The sequence below is a fragment of the Tubulanus polymorphus genome, chromosome 8, assembly GCF_964204645.1.
Source record: "Tubulanus polymorphus chromosome 8, tnTubPoly1.2, whole genome shotgun sequence".
NCBI lineage: Eukaryota > Metazoa > Nemertea > Palaeonemertea > Tubulaniformes > Tubulanidae > Tubulanus > Tubulanus polymorphus.
In genome coordinates, this window is record NC_134032.1 from 1,138,649 (window position 1) to 1,159,258 (window position 20,610).

General features: G+C 39.3%; 1 protein-coding gene across 2 annotated transcripts in view; it reads left to right on the forward strand.

The window, feature by feature from the left end:
• LOC141909714 (two pore potassium channel protein sup-9-like) overlaps positions 1-20,610 on the forward strand; it is a 66,336-nt gene that overhangs the window by 17,610 nt on the left and 28,116 nt on the right. The window contains exon 1 of one of the 2 annotated variants that reach the window (XM_074800300.1): positions 5,508-5,790. The exons of the other annotated variant lie outside the window; for it this stretch is intronic. Within the exon in view, the coding sequence (XP_074656401.1) occupies positions 5,508-5,790 (283 nt within the window). Of the gene's footprint in view, positions 1-5,507; positions 5,791-20,610 lie in introns of those variants that run through there. 2 annotated transcript variants of the gene reach the window in all.

Sequence of the window (20,610 nt, forward strand, 5' to 3'; positions counted from 1 at the left end):
TTAACGGTTGTGGTCACGTGGTTAATTTGGGGACGCACGCTCCACTTTGATACCGGCATATTATGTACATACAGTGTCAATGCAAATACTACGTATAATATATCTAATAATTATGTCGTATTCACGTGAGACCAGCTGTTCGCATACGAGTTTTAACGTGTAACCGCTAGTTCCAGGCGCTATACACCATAAACTAGGGGTCCAGGGAGAGCGTGCCTACTTGTGAAGTCGATTTCCAATATTCAACACCCCCTGCTGAACACAAATGGAAGCCAATGTCATTGATACTCGCCACATCCGTGGAAAATGTCACTAGCTACAATTTGATTGTGGTAACAAAGTATGCCTTGGTACCGATACAAAGTGAAAATACTATGTTTTCGGCTCCACGCCCCCTAGTGGTCATATACAAAATCCAATGACCTTGTAACTCACCCGAACATAGAACATGTCACGAGCTACAACTTTACAATTGATTGTGGTTACAAAAAAAAATCCACAGGTACTAACTAATATGATATAGAAACAAACATATATGAGAGATCGATATAATTGATTTAAGTAGCTTCAAAATTCCCCTCGAAAACCTTTGTAAAAAATGCTGATTTCGTCGAACAACAATGGCCGCCAGTCGGCCATCTTGATGGCCGCCAGTCGGCCATCTTGATTCTGACCGGAACAGTTTTTGGGCTGACGATGTGTCTAGGGTAGATACATGTATAAACCAAATAATCAAGACATTACATTGAAGCGCCTTTAAATTTCCCAAAATAATTGGATTCCAGTGAACGCAATCGCCCGCTGGGACTAAAGTCCCGAGTGGGCGAACAATGACCGCCTTCTAAATGACATCGTCAAATTGCCCAACAGGGACTCGACCCTTCCATAAAAAGTATCGATACATCAAATTCTATATCATCGGATTGCAAACTAGTGTGATTAATTTCCTAATGGCACACAGGGTCAGATCGATCACCAGTATCGATGTGGGGATTCGGGAACGGACGCAGGATCGCTATAGAATGCACGGCGCAATCACGAGAAACGTATCATACGTAATTTATATTTATTACTCGATTCTCTCTCAACGCAGGGAAGAAATCACACACCAACTTTGATTATGATTTTTGAATGTCCGTCACCGAAAATCCTCGGCCCTTTCATCCACCCATGTAGGTTTTTAAAGTAGTAGTAGTTTATTCTTGATCAAAGTGTGTACTACACTTGTTTAACAGATAATCGAAATTACAAATCTTGACGAAATAATAATTTAATACAAAATAACGTGTTGAAAAAAAAACAGAAATAATATCGAGTTGATGGGGTAGCTATATTTACTCGGTTTCGTGTCGGCTCGAAGCATTCTCCGTCTTCTGGGCCCAGTTCCATAGTTGTGAGTTAGAGTTAACTCTGAGTTAAAATTAGTTCATTTTCAATGAATTAACTCCGAGTCAAATCATAACTCAGAACTGTGGAACTGGGCCCTGAACATCGAAATCAAATATCTTCCAACAGATCTACGTTTTGCGATTGAATTAGTAGTTAGAAGAAGTTGAATAAATTTTGCCGTGCTAGAATAACGAGGTAGGAGATTACTCCGAAGCACGTACATATCGCACTGGTCGATTAACGATGGCGTGGAATTCATTTTTTATCAAATTACGCTGGAACACTTTGTTTGTTTGTGCCGCATATATATTTTAGGTTAATAGTGTTGCGTAATAAGCTGTGTATAGCATATACACACATTAGAGACCTAACTGCCATCAACATGCGTTTAACGCAATTATCCGATTAATATTGCGAACAATATCCAGACTATCGTGTCCTGGCCGTTACCGCGTTCTCTGCTCCGACTGTGACGTCAGAGGCCATTTTGTACCCGCGGGGTATCGGTTTAACTTGAACCAAGATTTATATTATGCAACTTAAACCGGTTCATTATTGTCGGTTTAATGTTTGTAGATCGGTTTTAACTTAAGCCCTCGTGTTTATCGATTGAGGAGGTTGCGGCGAAATTACGCGCACTCGCCGGGGTTCGAACCCGGGTCTCGTGCGAAATGAAAGCGATGTCGCAATTTATACACTGATACTAGTATAGCGGTTGCATAATAATTTGCATATCGTCTGGTAATTTGAATTCTATTCTATTACTAATAACTTAATTGACCAGTTTTAACTGAATCAAACTAAGTAATCTATCGACGAAAATGCGCCGAAGCGAGCTTTATGGTAAATACATCGCGACCGGCTGACGACGAGGGCTAACCGAGCCTTCGGTACCCTCAGCCGGCGCACGCCTCGATGACAATATCACGCGCGTATCAAACCGGACCGCATCGCTCAGACGAAACGCCGGTGATGTTACGGTCCCGTTTGCTGCCCTATATAGGGCGCAGGTGCACCTGCCTTTCATCGGCGCGCTGTATTCCGTACATAATCACATTGGAGTAGTAGTACAGAGCGAGAGAACTAGAGAGAACTAGAGAGAGAGAGAGACGTATAGCGCTATAGAGTAACAGCTGGGTGCTCTGAAAACCGAATCATACATTATGCATATATAAATATACCTTATAAATGTGTATTATGTACCAATAACGGAGGTACGGAGAGAATAGAGGGAGAGAGAGCGAGCGAAGACTAGACTAAACCACTCCGCTAGCTCTCTTGCGCTGAAAACACAACATATGCTGAACGCATTCGTGCACTTAATGAAATATATACTATACAATCGACGTGCGTTTATTGACTATATATATATATATATATACTTTTATCGGTGGATTATTCTCCGGATTCGAACCGCGACTCGATGTGACTCTGTGTACCGCGAAAATCCACGGAATCGCGGAATCGCGGAAAAAACCGAAACTGCGCAAGACGGCAGCGACCAGGCACGGCCTATACAGTTTAGTATATATTCGGGGATTAGTTGACGTCGGATTAAAGATATATATGCGGGCCCGTATCGCGCCATTTATATATATATATGTATGTATGTATTAAAAACAGTGTTTGTTTTATCGTCGTAATTAGCACGACAGCGGAGCGATAGAGCCGCGGCAATTAAGAGATATTCAGCGCGATAGTTTTTGAATATCATCATTCCCATCATCGTCATTATCATCATCGCCGCCGCAGTTGCGGATAATGCGCTGGTTTATCGTTTCGTTTCGCATGCGCTTAAATTAGGCCTATTCGCGCTGACACAAACAAACAAACGGTTCGCGTGTGAATGAACGGCGACCTGTTCGGTATATAAAGCAGCCGGTTTAGTTTAATGGCAGGGCCGTATTCGCCCGCATCTGACTGATTATTACGAATACGCTTGACCACGGCGTTTAGAACGGGTCAGACTCGTACGCGGCGCCGAGTAACGCGTCGTATTTTCGTCGGAACATATTTTTTTTCCTCGATAATTAAAGCGATATATGCGATATTGAAATGCGGCCCTGGCGTAACACACTGCATTGTTAACGCGCGCGCGTGGATATATGTAAGCAAGTACTCCTGCGCCGTGCTGCTTCAATTAGCATAGATTTGAGAATCCGTTTGTTCTACCGGATACACACGCATCGAAAATCGTGCTTTTTTCGTCGGTTCTTTCACGGAATATTTGTCAGTTTATAAACTATGGCGGATCGTAGGCGACTATTGCGCAATCGCCAGTGATAGCGCCGGTGAAAACGATGTAAAAAAGCCGGATCGGCAAACAGCGAAATTTCAGCGGAAGCGGCCCGGACAGGTCCGTTTCGCGACCACTGCTACCGCGCCCGATACATAACGGAGGAATCATTTCATTCGGGAATCGAATAAGAGATGATTCATAAGCGTACGATATAACCGTGGAATCCGTGTGAATCTAGCCGTAAACATGGATTGAAATATCGAATTATACGTCGTTTGGTTATTATAGGTAAATAGAGAGAGAGAGAGAGAGAGAGATATTTTACGGAGAGCCGGGGTTAAGCGTAAAATCCATCTATATAAATGAAATACAATGAAACTGCCGGTTTGTTGGCGCTGAATCGACGGCGGGTTTCAGCTGCTTTCTAGATTCGTCCGTGTGGCTGCTGCTTTTTTACATTTGTTGCCGATTCGCTTCCCCTCACACGCACAGCTGCAGGAAATATTCATATATTTATATATATATATATATATACATATACAAACTTTAATTCTTTGTTTTTGAAAATATAGACGCGCTCTCAAACGATATAGGACGTGAACGTTATCGGGAGATTTTTTTAGAACGCGTTAAACGTTTCTGAGAAAAGCGTCGATCGTTTGCTTTTTACGTAATTTCGGACGCGTTCGGGTTGCGTCGCGTGAATCGTAACGTCGATCCCGTATCAGGGCTGACGAACGCCGACGTAAAAATCGATCAGCGTCTTAACGTTTTATCGCCGTGTATCGACGCCGTCTCCGAGTGCGGCGGGTGACGTCATTTTTGCACCGGCTATAAGCGTCTCGCAGTTTCCGCTTCCGCGAAAACAATACCTAAACGTTAATCTACGCATAATAAAGCGTATTATTGTACGTTACGGCGCGCGCAGCGTTTTGTTCGTCAGTGTAATAAAAGCGTTAACGTTCCGCGTCTGTGTACGCGTATTAAACGCTGTATCATCAGGCCGGCGTTACGAATGATATACGTGGCGTTAAAGGGCAGACGCAGCGTGCGCGTACTTCAACGCTGAAGCGTTCGATTATTATCATCATTTTTTTTAAGCGTTCGAAGCGTTGTGATGCCGATGTAGAGCCGGTTCAGTTTAATACGCGTTAACTATGTATCGAGTGGCGGCTGTGAAATGCGTGCAACAAGTCGTGAGATACGATGACACTGCTGTAACAGTCACCTAGCGAGACGCCATGTAGCCGTCGCTGCATTAGAAATAAAATCCCGATGAGTTAATCAATCGCAATTAGTTACGTAGTTAGCTTAGAAATAATTATCATTTAACTGTTAATCGAATTTTTAATTGGTTAATTAATTATTAATTGATTATTTTATTTTTACCGTAGTTTTATTGTTAAGTAGTGTATAAGCTTGATTATCAAAATTTGATTCAGATCAAAATTTTCTAATTTTTGTTGTTGTTGTATTTTTCAATTCGATCGAAGAATAGAAAGCACGGGGCGCTAGGCGCTACTGATCGGCGCAGATTCAGAATTTAAAATCAAAATATTTCTAGCCGGGGACTAGCGTTTGTCTTAAGCTAATGAAGTTGACAGGGAGATAAGAAAATAACGCGTGTTCAATAAAATTGAAGATTGTTGAAATATTGAAGTCAGACGTAGAAGGAAAATAAGTTGGAGATCAAAAACCTGACAATTCTTTATCCGATAAAGACTTGGATGAATCGACTTATCGAAAGTCGAACGTTAGCTAAAACAGAATCGGAATTTCGCACTTTTTGAAGAAAAATATCGCGATTTAGAAAAAAAAGGTTACGGCGTCGAGAAGCTGGATGAAAGAGCCGATTGATAATTGGAATAAGACTTAAGCCATGAAGCGACAAAATGTCCGTACCTTATCTTTAATCGTTTGTACGTTCACGTACCTGTTGGTCGGGGCGGCTGTATTCGACGCTTTGGAGTCCGAACACGAGCGGGAAACTTTGCATAAGTTGACCACCGAAGAAAAGGATATGAGAAACAAGTACAACATCAGCGAAGCGGACTACGAGAAAATCACCGAAAACGTTTTGTTGAGCAAGGCGCCTAAAGCCGGAATACAGTGGAAATTCGCCGGCGCTTTTTATTTTTCACTCACCGTTATCACAACTATAGGTAAATTAATTTTTTCTTTTTTGAAATTTTTATTTAAAATTCTTTATTAACTGTTTTCTCGATTTATCGAAAACGCGCGCGGCCCTAGCAGCTAGCAATTAGAAAATTAGTTCCACTTCAGTATAAAGAAGTTGATTTTCAATGAAATCTTGAACTGGGTTCTTGAACTTTGGTTTTCGGGCCTTATATATTATTACCACCAGAGACGCTAGATATATAAGTTACATCGACCTCAAAGGTTTTACCCTTTTGAACTGAAGGTATAACCCGCTCAGGGTGAACCTCAGAGGGCAATTTGCAGGCAATTTCCGTCCGTTCGTCCATATATTAAGTTCTTCGGCAAGGTTTTTGCACGCTTCGATTTCCCGATTGTCTTTATGTTTATGCATAAATTTAGACAGTTCTGCATCCAAAAATTGGCCCGATTTTTGTTCGCCAGAATCAACACTAAGCAGCTTTCAAAGTTTTTATCGAACATATCGAATAGACGCTCTGTCTCTGGTCAGTTATCCCGATGTTAAGCAGGTTTTGACTACTAGTTGTCCTATACTCATCCGTGCTGCTATTGGACTACTCTGAATTACTCAAACTATTGTTCCGCACCGAATATTAGATCATACATGTCTACCACCAGTATCTGTCGTGGCATCTGCGCGTTTATCTGACCGCTGTCAATGGCAAGGCAAAGTTGATATTGTATGGCATATTCTTCGACCGCAAATTTGTTGTTAATGACAAGTATGATTTGCGGCGAGTTTCAACGTTATTGGTTTTGTATCAGTTAACCAGGGGAATCAAATATTGACATTCCGAGATTTTCAAGCATTTCACCGAGCGGGCACGGGTCCCTAATTCAGTTGAGAATGTTCGCTCTTTCGTTTCGAAGATATTGCAAACTGAGTGTTTTGAATAAGTGTCGATCGTGCCCAAATACGGTATCAAGTGTTGTGCCACCACTGGCCAAACAGATCAGGGGCTGCAGTTGTTCAAAAGTTGGTTAGAGTTAACCAGTGGATAGTTTACGTGTCACAACTGAAAGTACATTGTTACTACGGTGGTATATTGTGACCCAACTAAAAACTGACCGGCAAGTAGTACGCATGTGCGAAAAGCTGTATAACAACCGTCCTAGAGGCCAGTTGTATTGGTCTACTGAGTAGCACGCTTGATTTCAGCGCACGAGACCCGGGTTCGATCCTCGGCGAGTGCGCGAAATTTCTCTGTCACTTTCTCTTGATCGTAACACCATTTCTAGGTAACACCATTTCTCGTTAAAAGATACGTCACGTAAAAAGATACGTCACGTATCTTTTAACGAGACCCATTTTTACCTGGTCAGCTTTTTAATATCGATATCCATTTTTTACGTCGATACATTTTCTATCCAAACCAAAACGGTTTATTTAGCGGAGGGAAATTCCTAAAATTAGCGACTCGTTTCGACGTAGATATTTCACGTTTACGCTCGGAGCAATATTCCACATTTATAAATATGAACCCCGTTTATGCTACGGAATATAATGTACTATTCGCGGCTTACATGATAAATATTACTGTTCGCACTAATTTCACTACGGCGCGCTTACTTCATAAATATTACCATTCGTTATAGAAAAACAGTTGCCGGTATTAATGAAATTCACACAGAATCGTCGAGGTTCTTTTCTGTTTTGCGAATGATGATTTATTATTTCGATTCGTCTGATTTTATTTTCTATACGCATATCCGAAAAATCGCGCCTTCCATAGTTAAAAAATTGAAATACTTGTTACGCGTACGAAGAGCATTCTAGCCGATAGGGGGCGCTATTTGAGTATTAATTTTACTCAGGTGATAGCTTTCAATAAGGGATGACTGATTAACCAGTTACACGGTTTAGCCAATGGCGAGATTGAATTAGATCGTGTATACTATAAAACGAATTCTAGTCCATGATTAGAATGAATAAGAAATGAATAAATAGACATAAGATGATGAATACGTAGGTGATTCTTTTCTCACCAACTCGATGCGATAAAAATGCGAGATGATTCGTAAATGTGATTATTGTACATGTAGCGCATTATAAGTTCAGTTCAGTTCAGTTATTATTATTATTATTATTATTATTATTATTATTATTATTATTATTATTATTATTATTATCATTATTATTATTATTATTATTATTATTATTATTATTTTTATTATTATTATTATTATTATTATTTTTATTATTATTATTATTATTATCATTATTATTATTATTATTATTATTATTATTATTTTTATTATTATTATTATTATTATTATTATTATCATTATTATTATTATTATTATTATTATTATTATTATTATTATTATTATTATTATTATTATTATTATTATCATCATTATTATTATTATTATTATTATTATTATTATTATTATTATTATTATTATTATTATTATTATTATTATTATTATTATTATCATTATCATTATCATCATCATCATCATTATCATTATCATTATCATTATTATTATCATTATCATTATCATTATCATTATCATTATTATTATTATTATTATTATTATTATTATTATTATTATTATTATTTTTATTATTATTATTATTATTATAAGTATTATTATTATTATTATTATCATTATTATCTTTATATGTATCTATCACTTAGTTTATTTTTTTTTTCTCAGGGCAATCCCCCTATCCGGCTCAGCCCCTAGGGCTTGGGGTTGTCCTTCTTATATATGTCTATTTATCTATGCAATCATATCCAAAGAAACTATGTTTATAATCTTGTACATATTATAAGTAAATAAATCATTCATTCATTCATTCATTCATTCATTCATTCATTCATTCATTCATTCATTCATTCATTCATTCATTCATTCATTCATTCATTCAGTGGATGTTGCAGAAACCCATACGGGCCTTAAGCAAATTCATATATATATATATACATCGTAAAAAATGACTCGAGAAAAAAATAAAGTTAGGTGTGAATGACTTGGATGGTTAGATAGTAATATGATGTAAGGTAATATAATTTAATTCGTCCACGAATCCGTGCGATATGTGCGTGTTTAGATCAATAACAAACTGTTGATTCAAACATGTAAATTGTAAATACAGATGCCAGAAACCTGATCAAAAGCGAGGGTGAGGGTGAGTGAGAGTAGGGGTAGGGACGGCGCGAGAGGTGGGAGGAGCCTGTACCGAGCTTTATCGAGGGGCAGTTCTATTTCAAGAGAAAGGGTACTTTTTGCCGTGAAAAAAGGGGCATTTTCCTATTGAAAAAGTACAATATGAAACGGCCGGGTACCTGAACAAATCATTTGACAATGGATTACTTTTCCTTTTTCCAAAAAAGCATGAAAATTGTATCCAGATTTCGAAAAATCATGACCCAAATTTGTTGACACAAAATTTTTGAAGGGCGCATTGAAAATTTTAGGGGGTTCGTTCGCTACAACCGAACCCCCTCGGCACGGGCCTGAGGTAGTGTCGTGGGAAGATCCTAGTTGGGAGTCGGATGAGAGATTGAGTACACGGACAGAGGAATAAGAGAGATGACGAGTGCGGGTCGAGGGCTCAAGTGGAGAGATAAAGCCTGTAATAGGCCTCGTTCATGCAAGTAACGACACATAAAACCAGCAGCGTGTTATTACTATTATACATGCATCACACCAACATGCGAGTCCTCTTCAATATCATAAATATATACATGAATTAATGTACATTTATATGTATTTGTAAATGTATATTTACCGAGGAATGAAAATTGTCAATTTTTGACTCGCGCGCGTTTCGATGTGTCGATAGCGTTAGGGTTACAGATACGTACTTGTTATTGTATATCGATATATCGCGCAGAAAATACCTGCATATTTAGAATCAACACTAGCTAGATCCGTAGTCAAGTAAAACACACGATTGGAACCTCGGGCCCGGTTTTATTGGCCGGTATTACCTTTAACCGTGGGGCTGATTCAATTGAAAATGAATTGAGTTAGCCCCCGGGTTAAAGGTAATACCGGTCCGTGAAACCGGGCCTAGGATTACGATTTGAAAATGTGAAATTAATTTTATAACAATGGACTGGATCCAGAGTCGAAATAAAACCCATAACTACGGGACTGTTACGTTCAATCATGGACTCTAAAAACGAAATAGAATAGCTCTTTTGGATGTCGGTTAGCACGCTTGTTTTGAGTGGGGCTCGGAATCGATTCTCGATTAGTGCGTATATATATATATATATATATAATGTTTGACATTTTGATCATTGAATTCGAATGCAGATTCACTAAACCCGCAACTGTTGTTGTCCACGGGTTGTACAGTCGATTCTAACCCCGGGCCGGTGCGGGGTAAAGTTTAGTATAAGATCACGACTGTGAAGCCAGGTTCCCGAAGCCATTGATAAAAATGAAACAACACTTAAAAATGCAAATGATATTGTTACTAGCGCTGTCGGAACAATTCTGGTTCTGTGGGAAAATATGCGTAGATAATTGCAACTTTTTCTTTTCTAATCTAATTTTCTTTTCAACATCTTTTCTAATATGGGTCTCCCGTCAATTTCCTCACGCCCTGTATATCAATGAATTCAGAATAGAATAGTTGGGTTTTCTGCTTCCCGAGTCACGCAGCGCACCTTAGGCTAAACAAAAATGATACCTTGTTGCTCCGCAGCGGCCGGGTTATTTTTGTAAAATATGATAAAATTTATAAACAGTTCATTTCTATAGCGGTTATGGTGAAATTGATCACGATTTAAAAAAAAGTAATGTATAGGGTAGATAGGCGGCCGGCCGGGTCAACATTTAAGCTCAGCAGAGCGGAGAAACAAGGTATCAATTTTTTTGGCCTTATAATGTGGCATATAAAACCTGGAATACCTGGAATATAATACCAGGTATTAGTTTCCAGTTCCAATGCCTGCATGAAAATGCAATACATTTTTATTATTTTTTTTTTCACCACGAATGTGCGCGATATTTTTATATGTCAGCGGAAACGTTGATAAGTTACACACTTGCGAAGTACATCATGTACATATGACAGGAAACTGACACGACATGACAGAAAATGACAAGAGGGACGAACATGCAGAGATTAACATATCATAGAATCGAAATACTGCTGTTTTGTACAGAATATATATATGAGAAAAGTGCGTTATTTAGCATAGAAATAACTTTATTAACTAACATGTAATATTGCGTAAAAGTCATACGATAATGGATTGTATTTTCATACTATATATAACTTTCGTAAGCGATAACTTAAATTCGGAATGTAATGAGTATAGACAAAGCTAAGGAGTTTCTGTTGGGTAGGATTTTACTATAATGATATAATAATATGTGTCTTATAAAGTGCTTAATCCAGCCAGGCTGCTCAGAGCGCTTTACATTTTTCGGTATTATTATCCCGGCCAATTTTATACCCTAACATGAATAGATATATATTTTTACCCGATCCAAATTTCTACAAACTTCAGCTAAAACGTTCGTTTGAGACTTTTGATCGGCTATTCTTTGGTAGATGTTGAGATGTATCTCTAACTGGCTTGAGACCTCCCGCACAGGTATATTGGATACCCCTTGTATATCTTTCTCAAACCATGAGCCGACTCTTTTTGGAGATTTGCAGACTTAATCAGCCCATAATCTCCCAACAGCTATAGTTGATTAATTCCTTGATATTTTCAAATTAATTTTTGTTTGTTCGGTCGGCGAATTTTACGATTACAAGATACATTGACCGTGATTGAAACCCAGTCAACCGCTGCATTGTGTGAACAGATGCTCACAATTTTAACATTTTGAACTTTTCCGACTAAATCAGTAATAAATCATTTTGGTATTTTCAAATTAGTTTTTGTTGTTCGGTCGGCGAATTTTACTATAACGAGGTACGTTGCCCGTGATTGAACCCAGTCAACCGCTGCAGTGTGTGAACAGATGCTCACAATTTTAACATTTTGAACTTTTCCGACTAAATCGGTAATAAATCATTAGATATACATGAATATACCGACAATCTACGCGTAGTAATTTCATAGCGCCTATAAATTGACCGATTAACCGGTTAATTGCGGATTAAAACTACCTCGAGTATAGAATATATCGTTAATCGTTGAATAATAAAATTGAATCGAACGGACGGATTATTTAGCTCGTCATTGACAGCGCCATTAGCGAATTAAACGCGTTGTGATAAGATAAACAAATTATGAATTTGGATGCTCCCATCCCGTCTATATTTCTGTCTCAGTCGATATTCTCTATTGAATTATATACTTTTTCCATATGTTCGCATTAGCGCTAACTCGTCCTCTGCGAGTTGTCAAAAACTGTCGCGGTCGGTTAATATTTATTGAATAACTAGCGACTGTACGGGCGCGAGTCGGTCCCATCGCGACCGCGCCGTTAAATCATAATACGGACAACCGATCAATTAACTAGCCGGACCCGGACTGTAACCGCGGCTCGCGTATAATGCTAGCCGTCAAATTAGATTAACCGGAAGCCGTTATCAGCGTCGGTTTATCCGAAGGGACTTCAAACAGCGACTAGAACAGTTTATGTGATAGAAACTAACCAAAAAAAAGAACAAGACACAAAAGCAGAAAGCTAATAGATTCCCAATTATCACCCCATAATCGGGCGATAGCGTCGACATAACACCAATTCACATAAACCGTTAACGCCGTAAGCGTTCGTTTATTCGCTTGTCTTCGTAACATTTGATTCTCGGTAGAACTGGATACGTGGCAGAGATACGAATCTCGTTAGATCCCGTGATCTCCCGCGATCTCCGGGCGATCACTATTCTAGTCTAAAAGTGTATACCTAATGGGATGAGTGTGTGATCTCCTGTGATCTCCGAGCGATTTCTATTCGACTCTAAACGTGCAAACCTAATGGGTGCACTGTCGAACGGTTCAAAAGTACCCGTACTATATTGGCGTGGCTCCGAGAATATCCAATCCGCTGCATTCAGAGCTATTACTTCCTGTATTTACCTTGTTGCCCCAAATGCCCCCGAAGTTGCCCACAGTGGCCCACAGTGGCCCACAGTGGCCGGCAGTGGCCTGCAGTGGCCCATCGTATCCCCATTCCCCTCACACCACTGTACAAGGAATTTTCCGATTTTAGAGATTTAATTGGATACTTGAAAAAATTCTAAAACGTGTGGTTTTGATTTGACTGATACCGATGATACTTGAGGTGATGATACTTAAACTGATGATACTTGCTCCGCATAGTTCGGGACATCGCGTAACTACCAATAAACACGATAAGAACCTCTCAGAACTTAAATCATTTTCAATCAATGTTTTATATGAAATATATGTTCACGTGTCACGTTGTAAAAGATATTGTATATATTATATATAGTTGTGTGGCTGGGTAGTTGAGGGGCTGGATAGTTGAGTGGCTGGCTAGTTGCTGGTTAGTTGAGTGGCTGGCTAGTTGAGTGGCTGGCTAGTTGGTGGTTAGTTGAGTGGCTGGCTAGTTGGTGGTTAGTTGAGTGGCTGGCTAGTTGCTGGTTAATTGAGTGGTTGGCTAGTTGCTGGTTAGTTGAGTTGCTGGCTAGTTGAGTGGTTGGCTGGTCGAGTGATTGGCTAGTTGCTGGCTAGTTGAGTGGTTGGCTGGTTGCGTGGTTGGCTAGTTGAGGGGTTGGGCGACTGGTTTTGGGGATAGTTAAGGGTCGTATATAATGAGAGAATAGGTTAAGTTTATAAGTTGTAAGGTATCAGTGGAAGGCGTGTCATGGGACGAGTCACACTCTCCCTCTTCATCCCGTCGATCAGCCTTATCTTTATCGCTCCATACCTCCAACCTCCAACCTGCTATATCTCTTCGCTCGGCTCGTCTGCCCCCTCCCTCCGTGTCATTTCATCTCGTACCCGTAATTCCCCTGTCTGTCCGTAGTTCCCTATCGTCGCTGCAGCTCTAACTGTCGCCTGCACTGTCACCTATCGTGCTGTCGTCATGGTGATCGCACTGATCTACCGTATATAACCGGAGCTGTGACCTCTGTTTTTGCAAACCGTTCTCTCCGATCGAACAGGTGCCACGATTTAGTGTCAACACAGGTCCCCGCGTTCGCACAGGTCACATTCAACTCCCTGCCCAAAATCTTTCATATAGCGTCTACTGTATAATTATATCGGTTATTAAGTGCTAGTTACAAGCGTTGATATCGAATTTGCGATATATGATTTCATCTTCTAGTCTTTGGCCTGTCGGGGATGTCAATTATCCCGCGCAGTATTTTCCCAGTAAGCGCCGGGATCAATGAGATTCGCGCGTAATAATACGTTAATTCATATTTCGTTGATTGGTTACGCTATACCGCAGTCTCTGGTAAGCGAGTCGTTTAGGCAGCGTGTGTCGTCGTGTTTTGGATGAACGGTCACGCATTTCATTCCGCTCGAAGTATTGTCGACAATGCGTGCTATAAACCCGCATATGCCAATCCTCTCTAAACAGCTGGCGTTTGAATATCATTTGATTTTCATGCGTGAACCCGCGACCGACGACTATATAGTTTCAGTAATGTAATTAATTATACGTAAAAGATCCAATTTCCCATTCAGTTATACAAACATTGTATCTTAAATGAATTCTTTTTGACGATGAGTCCCTTGGTGACCGACTCGCCCGTAGAACCTGATCCAGTCGATAAATGAATTCAAATGTACCGGGGTGGTACCGAAATAGTCCGTCGCCGAAACGCATCCTCCTATATCTAACAGTAGAATTTACACGACACCATCTTTTTACATATGCCTTTTTAAATTCCGTTTTATGGAGAGAAAAAAAACGAAAACCTCTCAATATCTGATCACCAAGAGGCGAAATCATGTCTAGTTAGTTTACATAGTTTTCTAAAAATAGTATAAATCTATCTTACTCCTCAATTAGCGAAGGTAGGCCCGATTATATCTACTAATGGTATAGGATTAAAACCTATCATCATGTTGAAAATATTGATCTTGAGTGAAAATGCGATGCCGTTCGGTGATAAAACGTAGCCATCGGCGGTTTCCTCCGTTTCGGCATCATCGATAATCGATTTTGATAATTTGAGTTGTTCGGGGGAAACTTTCCTTGTTGTTGGTTTTTTTCATGTTTTTACTCTACCTAAAGCCCCCGCAAACTATAAGCTTTATCGAACTGTTTTCTAGCTGGTGGATTAAATCTTTGATGTTTCGACGCCGGGAAAAGATGAAAGTACTTGATTTCGAGTCAGTGACTGAGAACGTTGTGAGTCAGCTCTGCTGCTACCCACCGGCTTTTTATAAATAGGACATGTCTTGAATGTAAAATATTCTTCTTCGTGGTCAACTTCGATCGCATCTCTCCGTTCCCGTCCCCTTCCCAACTCTCACACGCTCCTGTCCCTTCCAACTACTCTACCCCACCCGCGCTATCTCCATCTCGTCTGCGATCCTTATTTTTATCGATTCATCGTCTATTTCTGTACTAAGTCGTGTATAAATATCTTCTCGACTTCACCACGCGTTCGCATATACGACACACCTGTGTTCTCGCCACCATTACACACGCGGTTCTCTAATGTCAAACTGTGTCACAGCAGTCGTACTGTGTCTAACGAAGTCGATTTTAGTCGTCAGTAAAGTGCTATCGATCTACTCTGACGTAGCAGACCGAGTCGGTCTATTCATAGTAACACTTCGTACGAGTCGATTTCATTGGAACTTAATGATAGCAATTAGTAACTATCGCGTTACTCCTTCCACCGCGGCGGCAACATCTCCACGAATTCTAACCTTTTTCTTTCACTTATTATCACCAAACTGCTTTCTTTTAATATCAGCTCTTCCATTATATCACCATTTGATATTCGATCATCTCTAATCATCATCCATAGCCATATTCGATCAACTCTAATACCCATAGCCCTATACCCATAGCCCACCCTTACTTTCAGATGCCTATCATTTTCGCCCTTGAACACGACGGGCCCGTGCCGAGTTTGGGTCTCGGGAGTAGCGAACGAACCGCCTTAAATTTTCTAATTGCCCTTCAAAGTCAGTGTAAAAAAATTTGGGTTAGTATTCATTCCCAAATGATTTATTCAGGTTCCCGGACACCTATATTTTTGAGATAGGACTGCCCCTCAAAGAATCTCGGCACGGGCACACACGAATCCATCTTCACCCGTCAAGGGATTCGAACCCACTACGCTAAAGCTGTTCCCCGGTGGAAGCTAGTTCGGGAGTGATACCGGACCCCTGGCAAGCGAGGATGACACGAATCCATCACAACTCTAATTTTCGCACGTCACTTTCACCTACTGCATTTGCACTAACAGATGCGTTCACCTTGTTAGCGAGTTAAAGGTGACGAAAATTATTCAGCCCATATTCAAAGCCCGTATTCGGCCCATATTCAGCAAAGCCCATGTGTGGGCGAATTATCCCTCACACTATAGTGTGTGTAACCCAATTCTAATTTCCAGTCAAAATGTTTTGTATATAACTTACACCACATAGAAAATCAGTTATATTCATCAGCTATACTAATTATTCCCTGTTGCAGGTCTACTTAATTCTTAATTGACAATTGTGACCACTTTAGGGTTCTTATAAGAACCCTTATGTCTCGAAGAACCCCAATCTGCATTCCATATTGCTGAAGCACCTTAAAGCCACACCAAGAACCCCAAGGTTCTTCGAAGAACCCCCGAAGAACCATTTGTTCTAAGAGTGTACCCTGTACATAGCCAATTGTGACCACTTTAGGGTTCTTATAAGAACCCTTATGTCTCGAAGAACCCCAATCTGCATTCCATATTGCCGAAGCACCTTAAAGCCACACCAAGAACTCCAAGGTTCTTCGAAGAACCCCCGAAGAACCATTTGTTCTAAGAGTGTACCCTGTACATAGCCACCTCATTGTCCCTCACATGCCGCACGTCACGCTTCCTCTTTACTTCCTTATACTAACACTCTTCAACTCCCTCAGGTAGGTCTATTATTAAACCGTAGATATTTGCGATGATCTAATTTTAAAGATTGGTTGTGGATGATAGAAGTATTAATATTCACCAGTCTCAGCATCCCCTCTGGACATCACCGTTACTAATGTCTTCGGTCTCTCTCTCTCTCTCGTTGAAGGTCATATTTTGATTAACTGGCAATCTCGATTCGTTCAAGTACACGGATTTAATTCATTCGCGCACGAATAAAGGATATGATAGCACTTTCAGTTGTATTCGTGATATTTTTCTATTAATTCAAACACGAATTTGCGCTGAAGCGTCAAAACGACAGATTTGTAGCGTAAGGAAATGTGTTGATTTTAATGAAGAAATATTTTTTTTTGAATTAGTAGTTTTAATAAGCCGAACCGATTCATTGAAAGATTTTGATGTCATAGGATTTATTCTGTTCGTGAGACGCCGAGCTAAACTCGTTATATATACTATGTACCAAGTGAAACGTTGTTTGATTGTAACAAGCTTCAGTGTCATTGATTTCCGTTTCCGGGATGTTGAATATTGAAACGATGTATTAATCGTTCATATCGTATTGCCGCTTGTAAATATTTATTAACTTATAAATCGCTAATATCTAGGCCACGACAGAGTCTATGATCGCAGCGAGGTTTCTATATAAGTTCACCAGGGGGCGTTAAACATTAAAATGATATCGTATTTCGATTCGATTCCAGGATGTTCGCTCCCCTCATTAGTAACCTATAAAAGTCCATATTGGATTCTAGATAATTGAACTAGTCAATAAACACTTAACAACGTTGTTATCAAAGCAGTACAACATTAAGATCCTAGAAAGGGGTTAGGGCGCACAGGGATGTGATAGAAAGGGGGTTAGGGCGCACAGACATGTGATAGAAAGGGGGGATGGGGGTCAGGGCGCACAAGGATCCGATAGTATGTTTGCAGTAAGTTTAGATGATACTTATACCTGCGATATGGCGCATCTGGACCGTTCCCATATCACCGATACGGTAACCATAACAACAACTGCCACTCATAAAAAACGAATCGGGTTTCTCTCTCTCTCTCTCTCTCTCTCTCTCTCTCTCTCTCTCTCTCTCTCTCTCTCTCTCTCTCTCTCTCTCTCTCTCTCTCTCTCTCTCTCTCTCTCTCTCTCTCTCTCTCTCTCTCTCTCTCTCTCCCTCCCTCCCTCCCTCCCTCCCTCCCTCCCTCCCTCCCTCCCTCCCTCCCTCCCTCCCTCCCTCCCTCCCTCCCTCCCCCCTCCCTCCCTCCCTCCCTCCCTCTCTCTCTCTCTCTACCTACCTTACACGATTTTGAAAATGACGGTGACAAAAATGTCACCGTCGCCCACCTCGCCGTCTGCTCGTATTGTAGAACATGGCTGCTTTCCAAATGCTGAAATGACGTCATCTTTCTTTCTATTGATTTTTTGACGCCGTAAAAACCGTTACAATAATGCTTATACACATTGATACCTCAGGCGTTATTTAAGGGTTTCTGTGTGAGTCGATGCGCACGACGTCATCAATATCGGCGTTTCAAAATAACAATTACAATTGTAAATTCTGGCGTCAGTTTTGTAATTAGATATATTTTATAACTCTTATTAAATATATCTTTTTTCATTTATGATAAATTTTGATAATTATTTTTGAGAGGCTGTGTACTACGTCATCAAATCAAGGGGGCTAGACTGGTTGCCGGTAAATTCGATTCAATTGTCAAACTACTTTACTGATCGTAATTGATATACGATTTATATTATACGATTTATTGTCGACGATATTAAGCAAATAATGTTTTATTTTTTTAAGGCGTCAATAAACTTTTCAAGTTCGTTTTTCTTGCTAAAGATCCTTGCCTCCGGGAAATAACCCCAACCCAAAACCCGTGATAATGAAAGACTCCTGAAATTATCAAATTTGGTATATATTCGATGGATTTGTAAGTGCGGGCCTCACACCACAGAAAAATATCAAATTTTATAAAAACGCATGCATGCCATTGGATGAGTTGGCGTTATCCAATGAGTTGGCGTTATCCTACTTTTAACTAATGATTTTAACTTTTTTCTCTTTATGTTTAAATTTATATTGTAAAGCCAATGAGCATATTTTATATGGATTTTAGGCTCAATAAATTATTATTATTATTATTATTATTATTATTATTATTATTATTATTATTATTATTATTATTATTATTATCATTATTATTATTATTATTATTAATATTATTATTATTAGGGTTTTCTGACTTTCGTCGAAAACCCTCTTGAAATTCTGTTGATTATTATTATTATTATATATTTTCCGCCGATTTCGTCAAATGAAATTCATCTTCATTCAGATTCGGCAACTGACAGCTTCGAAACGAAATGTATAAATTGATACTGTAATAACGGTCTCTCTGAACCAACAGATTGTCTGAATGTACTTTCCATCCTATTTGAAACTTAAAATTACTTATTAGGTTACTGTAAATAAAGAATTGAATTGAATTGTTAGACAACAAGCACCGGCGAAATAACAGTTTGTGACGTCATTTAGTAAGTAAATAAAGGAGGGCTCCGAGAATTTCCAAATCACGGGGGACTATACTGGGGTTAGACCATTCAACCAAAAAGAGGATTGCTCCGATAATATCCAAATCATCTCATTTTATTTTTTCCATCGAATACCCGGTAATTAATTTTTCCTTTCGATCACATGCATCCAGAGAACCCGTTATCGCTGCTTTGCAGCTATATTTATTATTATTATTATTATGATTATTATTATTATTATTATTATTATTATTATTATTATTATTATTATTATTATTATTATTATTATTATTATTATTATTATTATTATCCAAAATTGGCTGATACGCAGATTTCCCAATTGCACAGATTGTGAAATGCTTGTCATTTTAAGAATTAAATTTCTGTCAAACTTTGCGTGTAATTATCTACACGTATAGTGACGTCGTAGTCGTGATCTCTTTATCTTATGATTGTAGTTAGATTGTGATTAACCTGCATCGATTGTTTTATGTAACTTCGATATTGATCATTCCTTTCCGTTCTTGTATTTTCAGGTAAGTTTGATTTCGATGCATTATGAAACACTTTTTCCTCGCTCGCGAAACGAAAGTACATTTCCAGGTCGTAAGTTATTAAAGAGTCTTCAATCTCAAATGTGGAACTGGGTTCAATTAAGCCCGCGGCACACGGCAAAACATTTGTTTCGCCGAAACAGAAAACACGTTTTTCAGAAAACGTTTTTTGCTCGTGAAAAACTTTTTTCAGTTTTTTGTTTTGCCTCCCCCGCACACGGCATAACAAAAAACATCGAAAACATTTTTCACGATGAAAACACTTTTTCTTCGGTACCGTGCGCGTTGGGCTTTACCGGTTTTGTCGGCACAGTATCAAGAATATAAAATTTTTCTAAATCTTTTTGATTTAACTCCTCTTCGAAGCAAATCAAAGAAAATTACGCCAAACATCGCGAATGTTAATCCTGTATCTTGATGCAGGCTCGTCAAAAAAAATCAGGATTCGGGAGTTCCAGTCCAAAAAGGATTATTTCTACTAGAAATATGGATAAATATGATGAAACTGTATCTTCTGGCCAAGTGTGGCCCTAAGGAGGTTAAAAAATGAACTTATTTGAATATATCCCAAGTACATTCGGTTTAATTCGAAACTACATTATTGTTGGAATATTCATGAAATAATCGACACGCATCTTGCGGCAGAGCTGGTATTACACGTTCTAGCTATCGTCGTCAAAATGAAATATAGCCGCCGCGTTAACATAAAAACCACCACACGATTTGTATC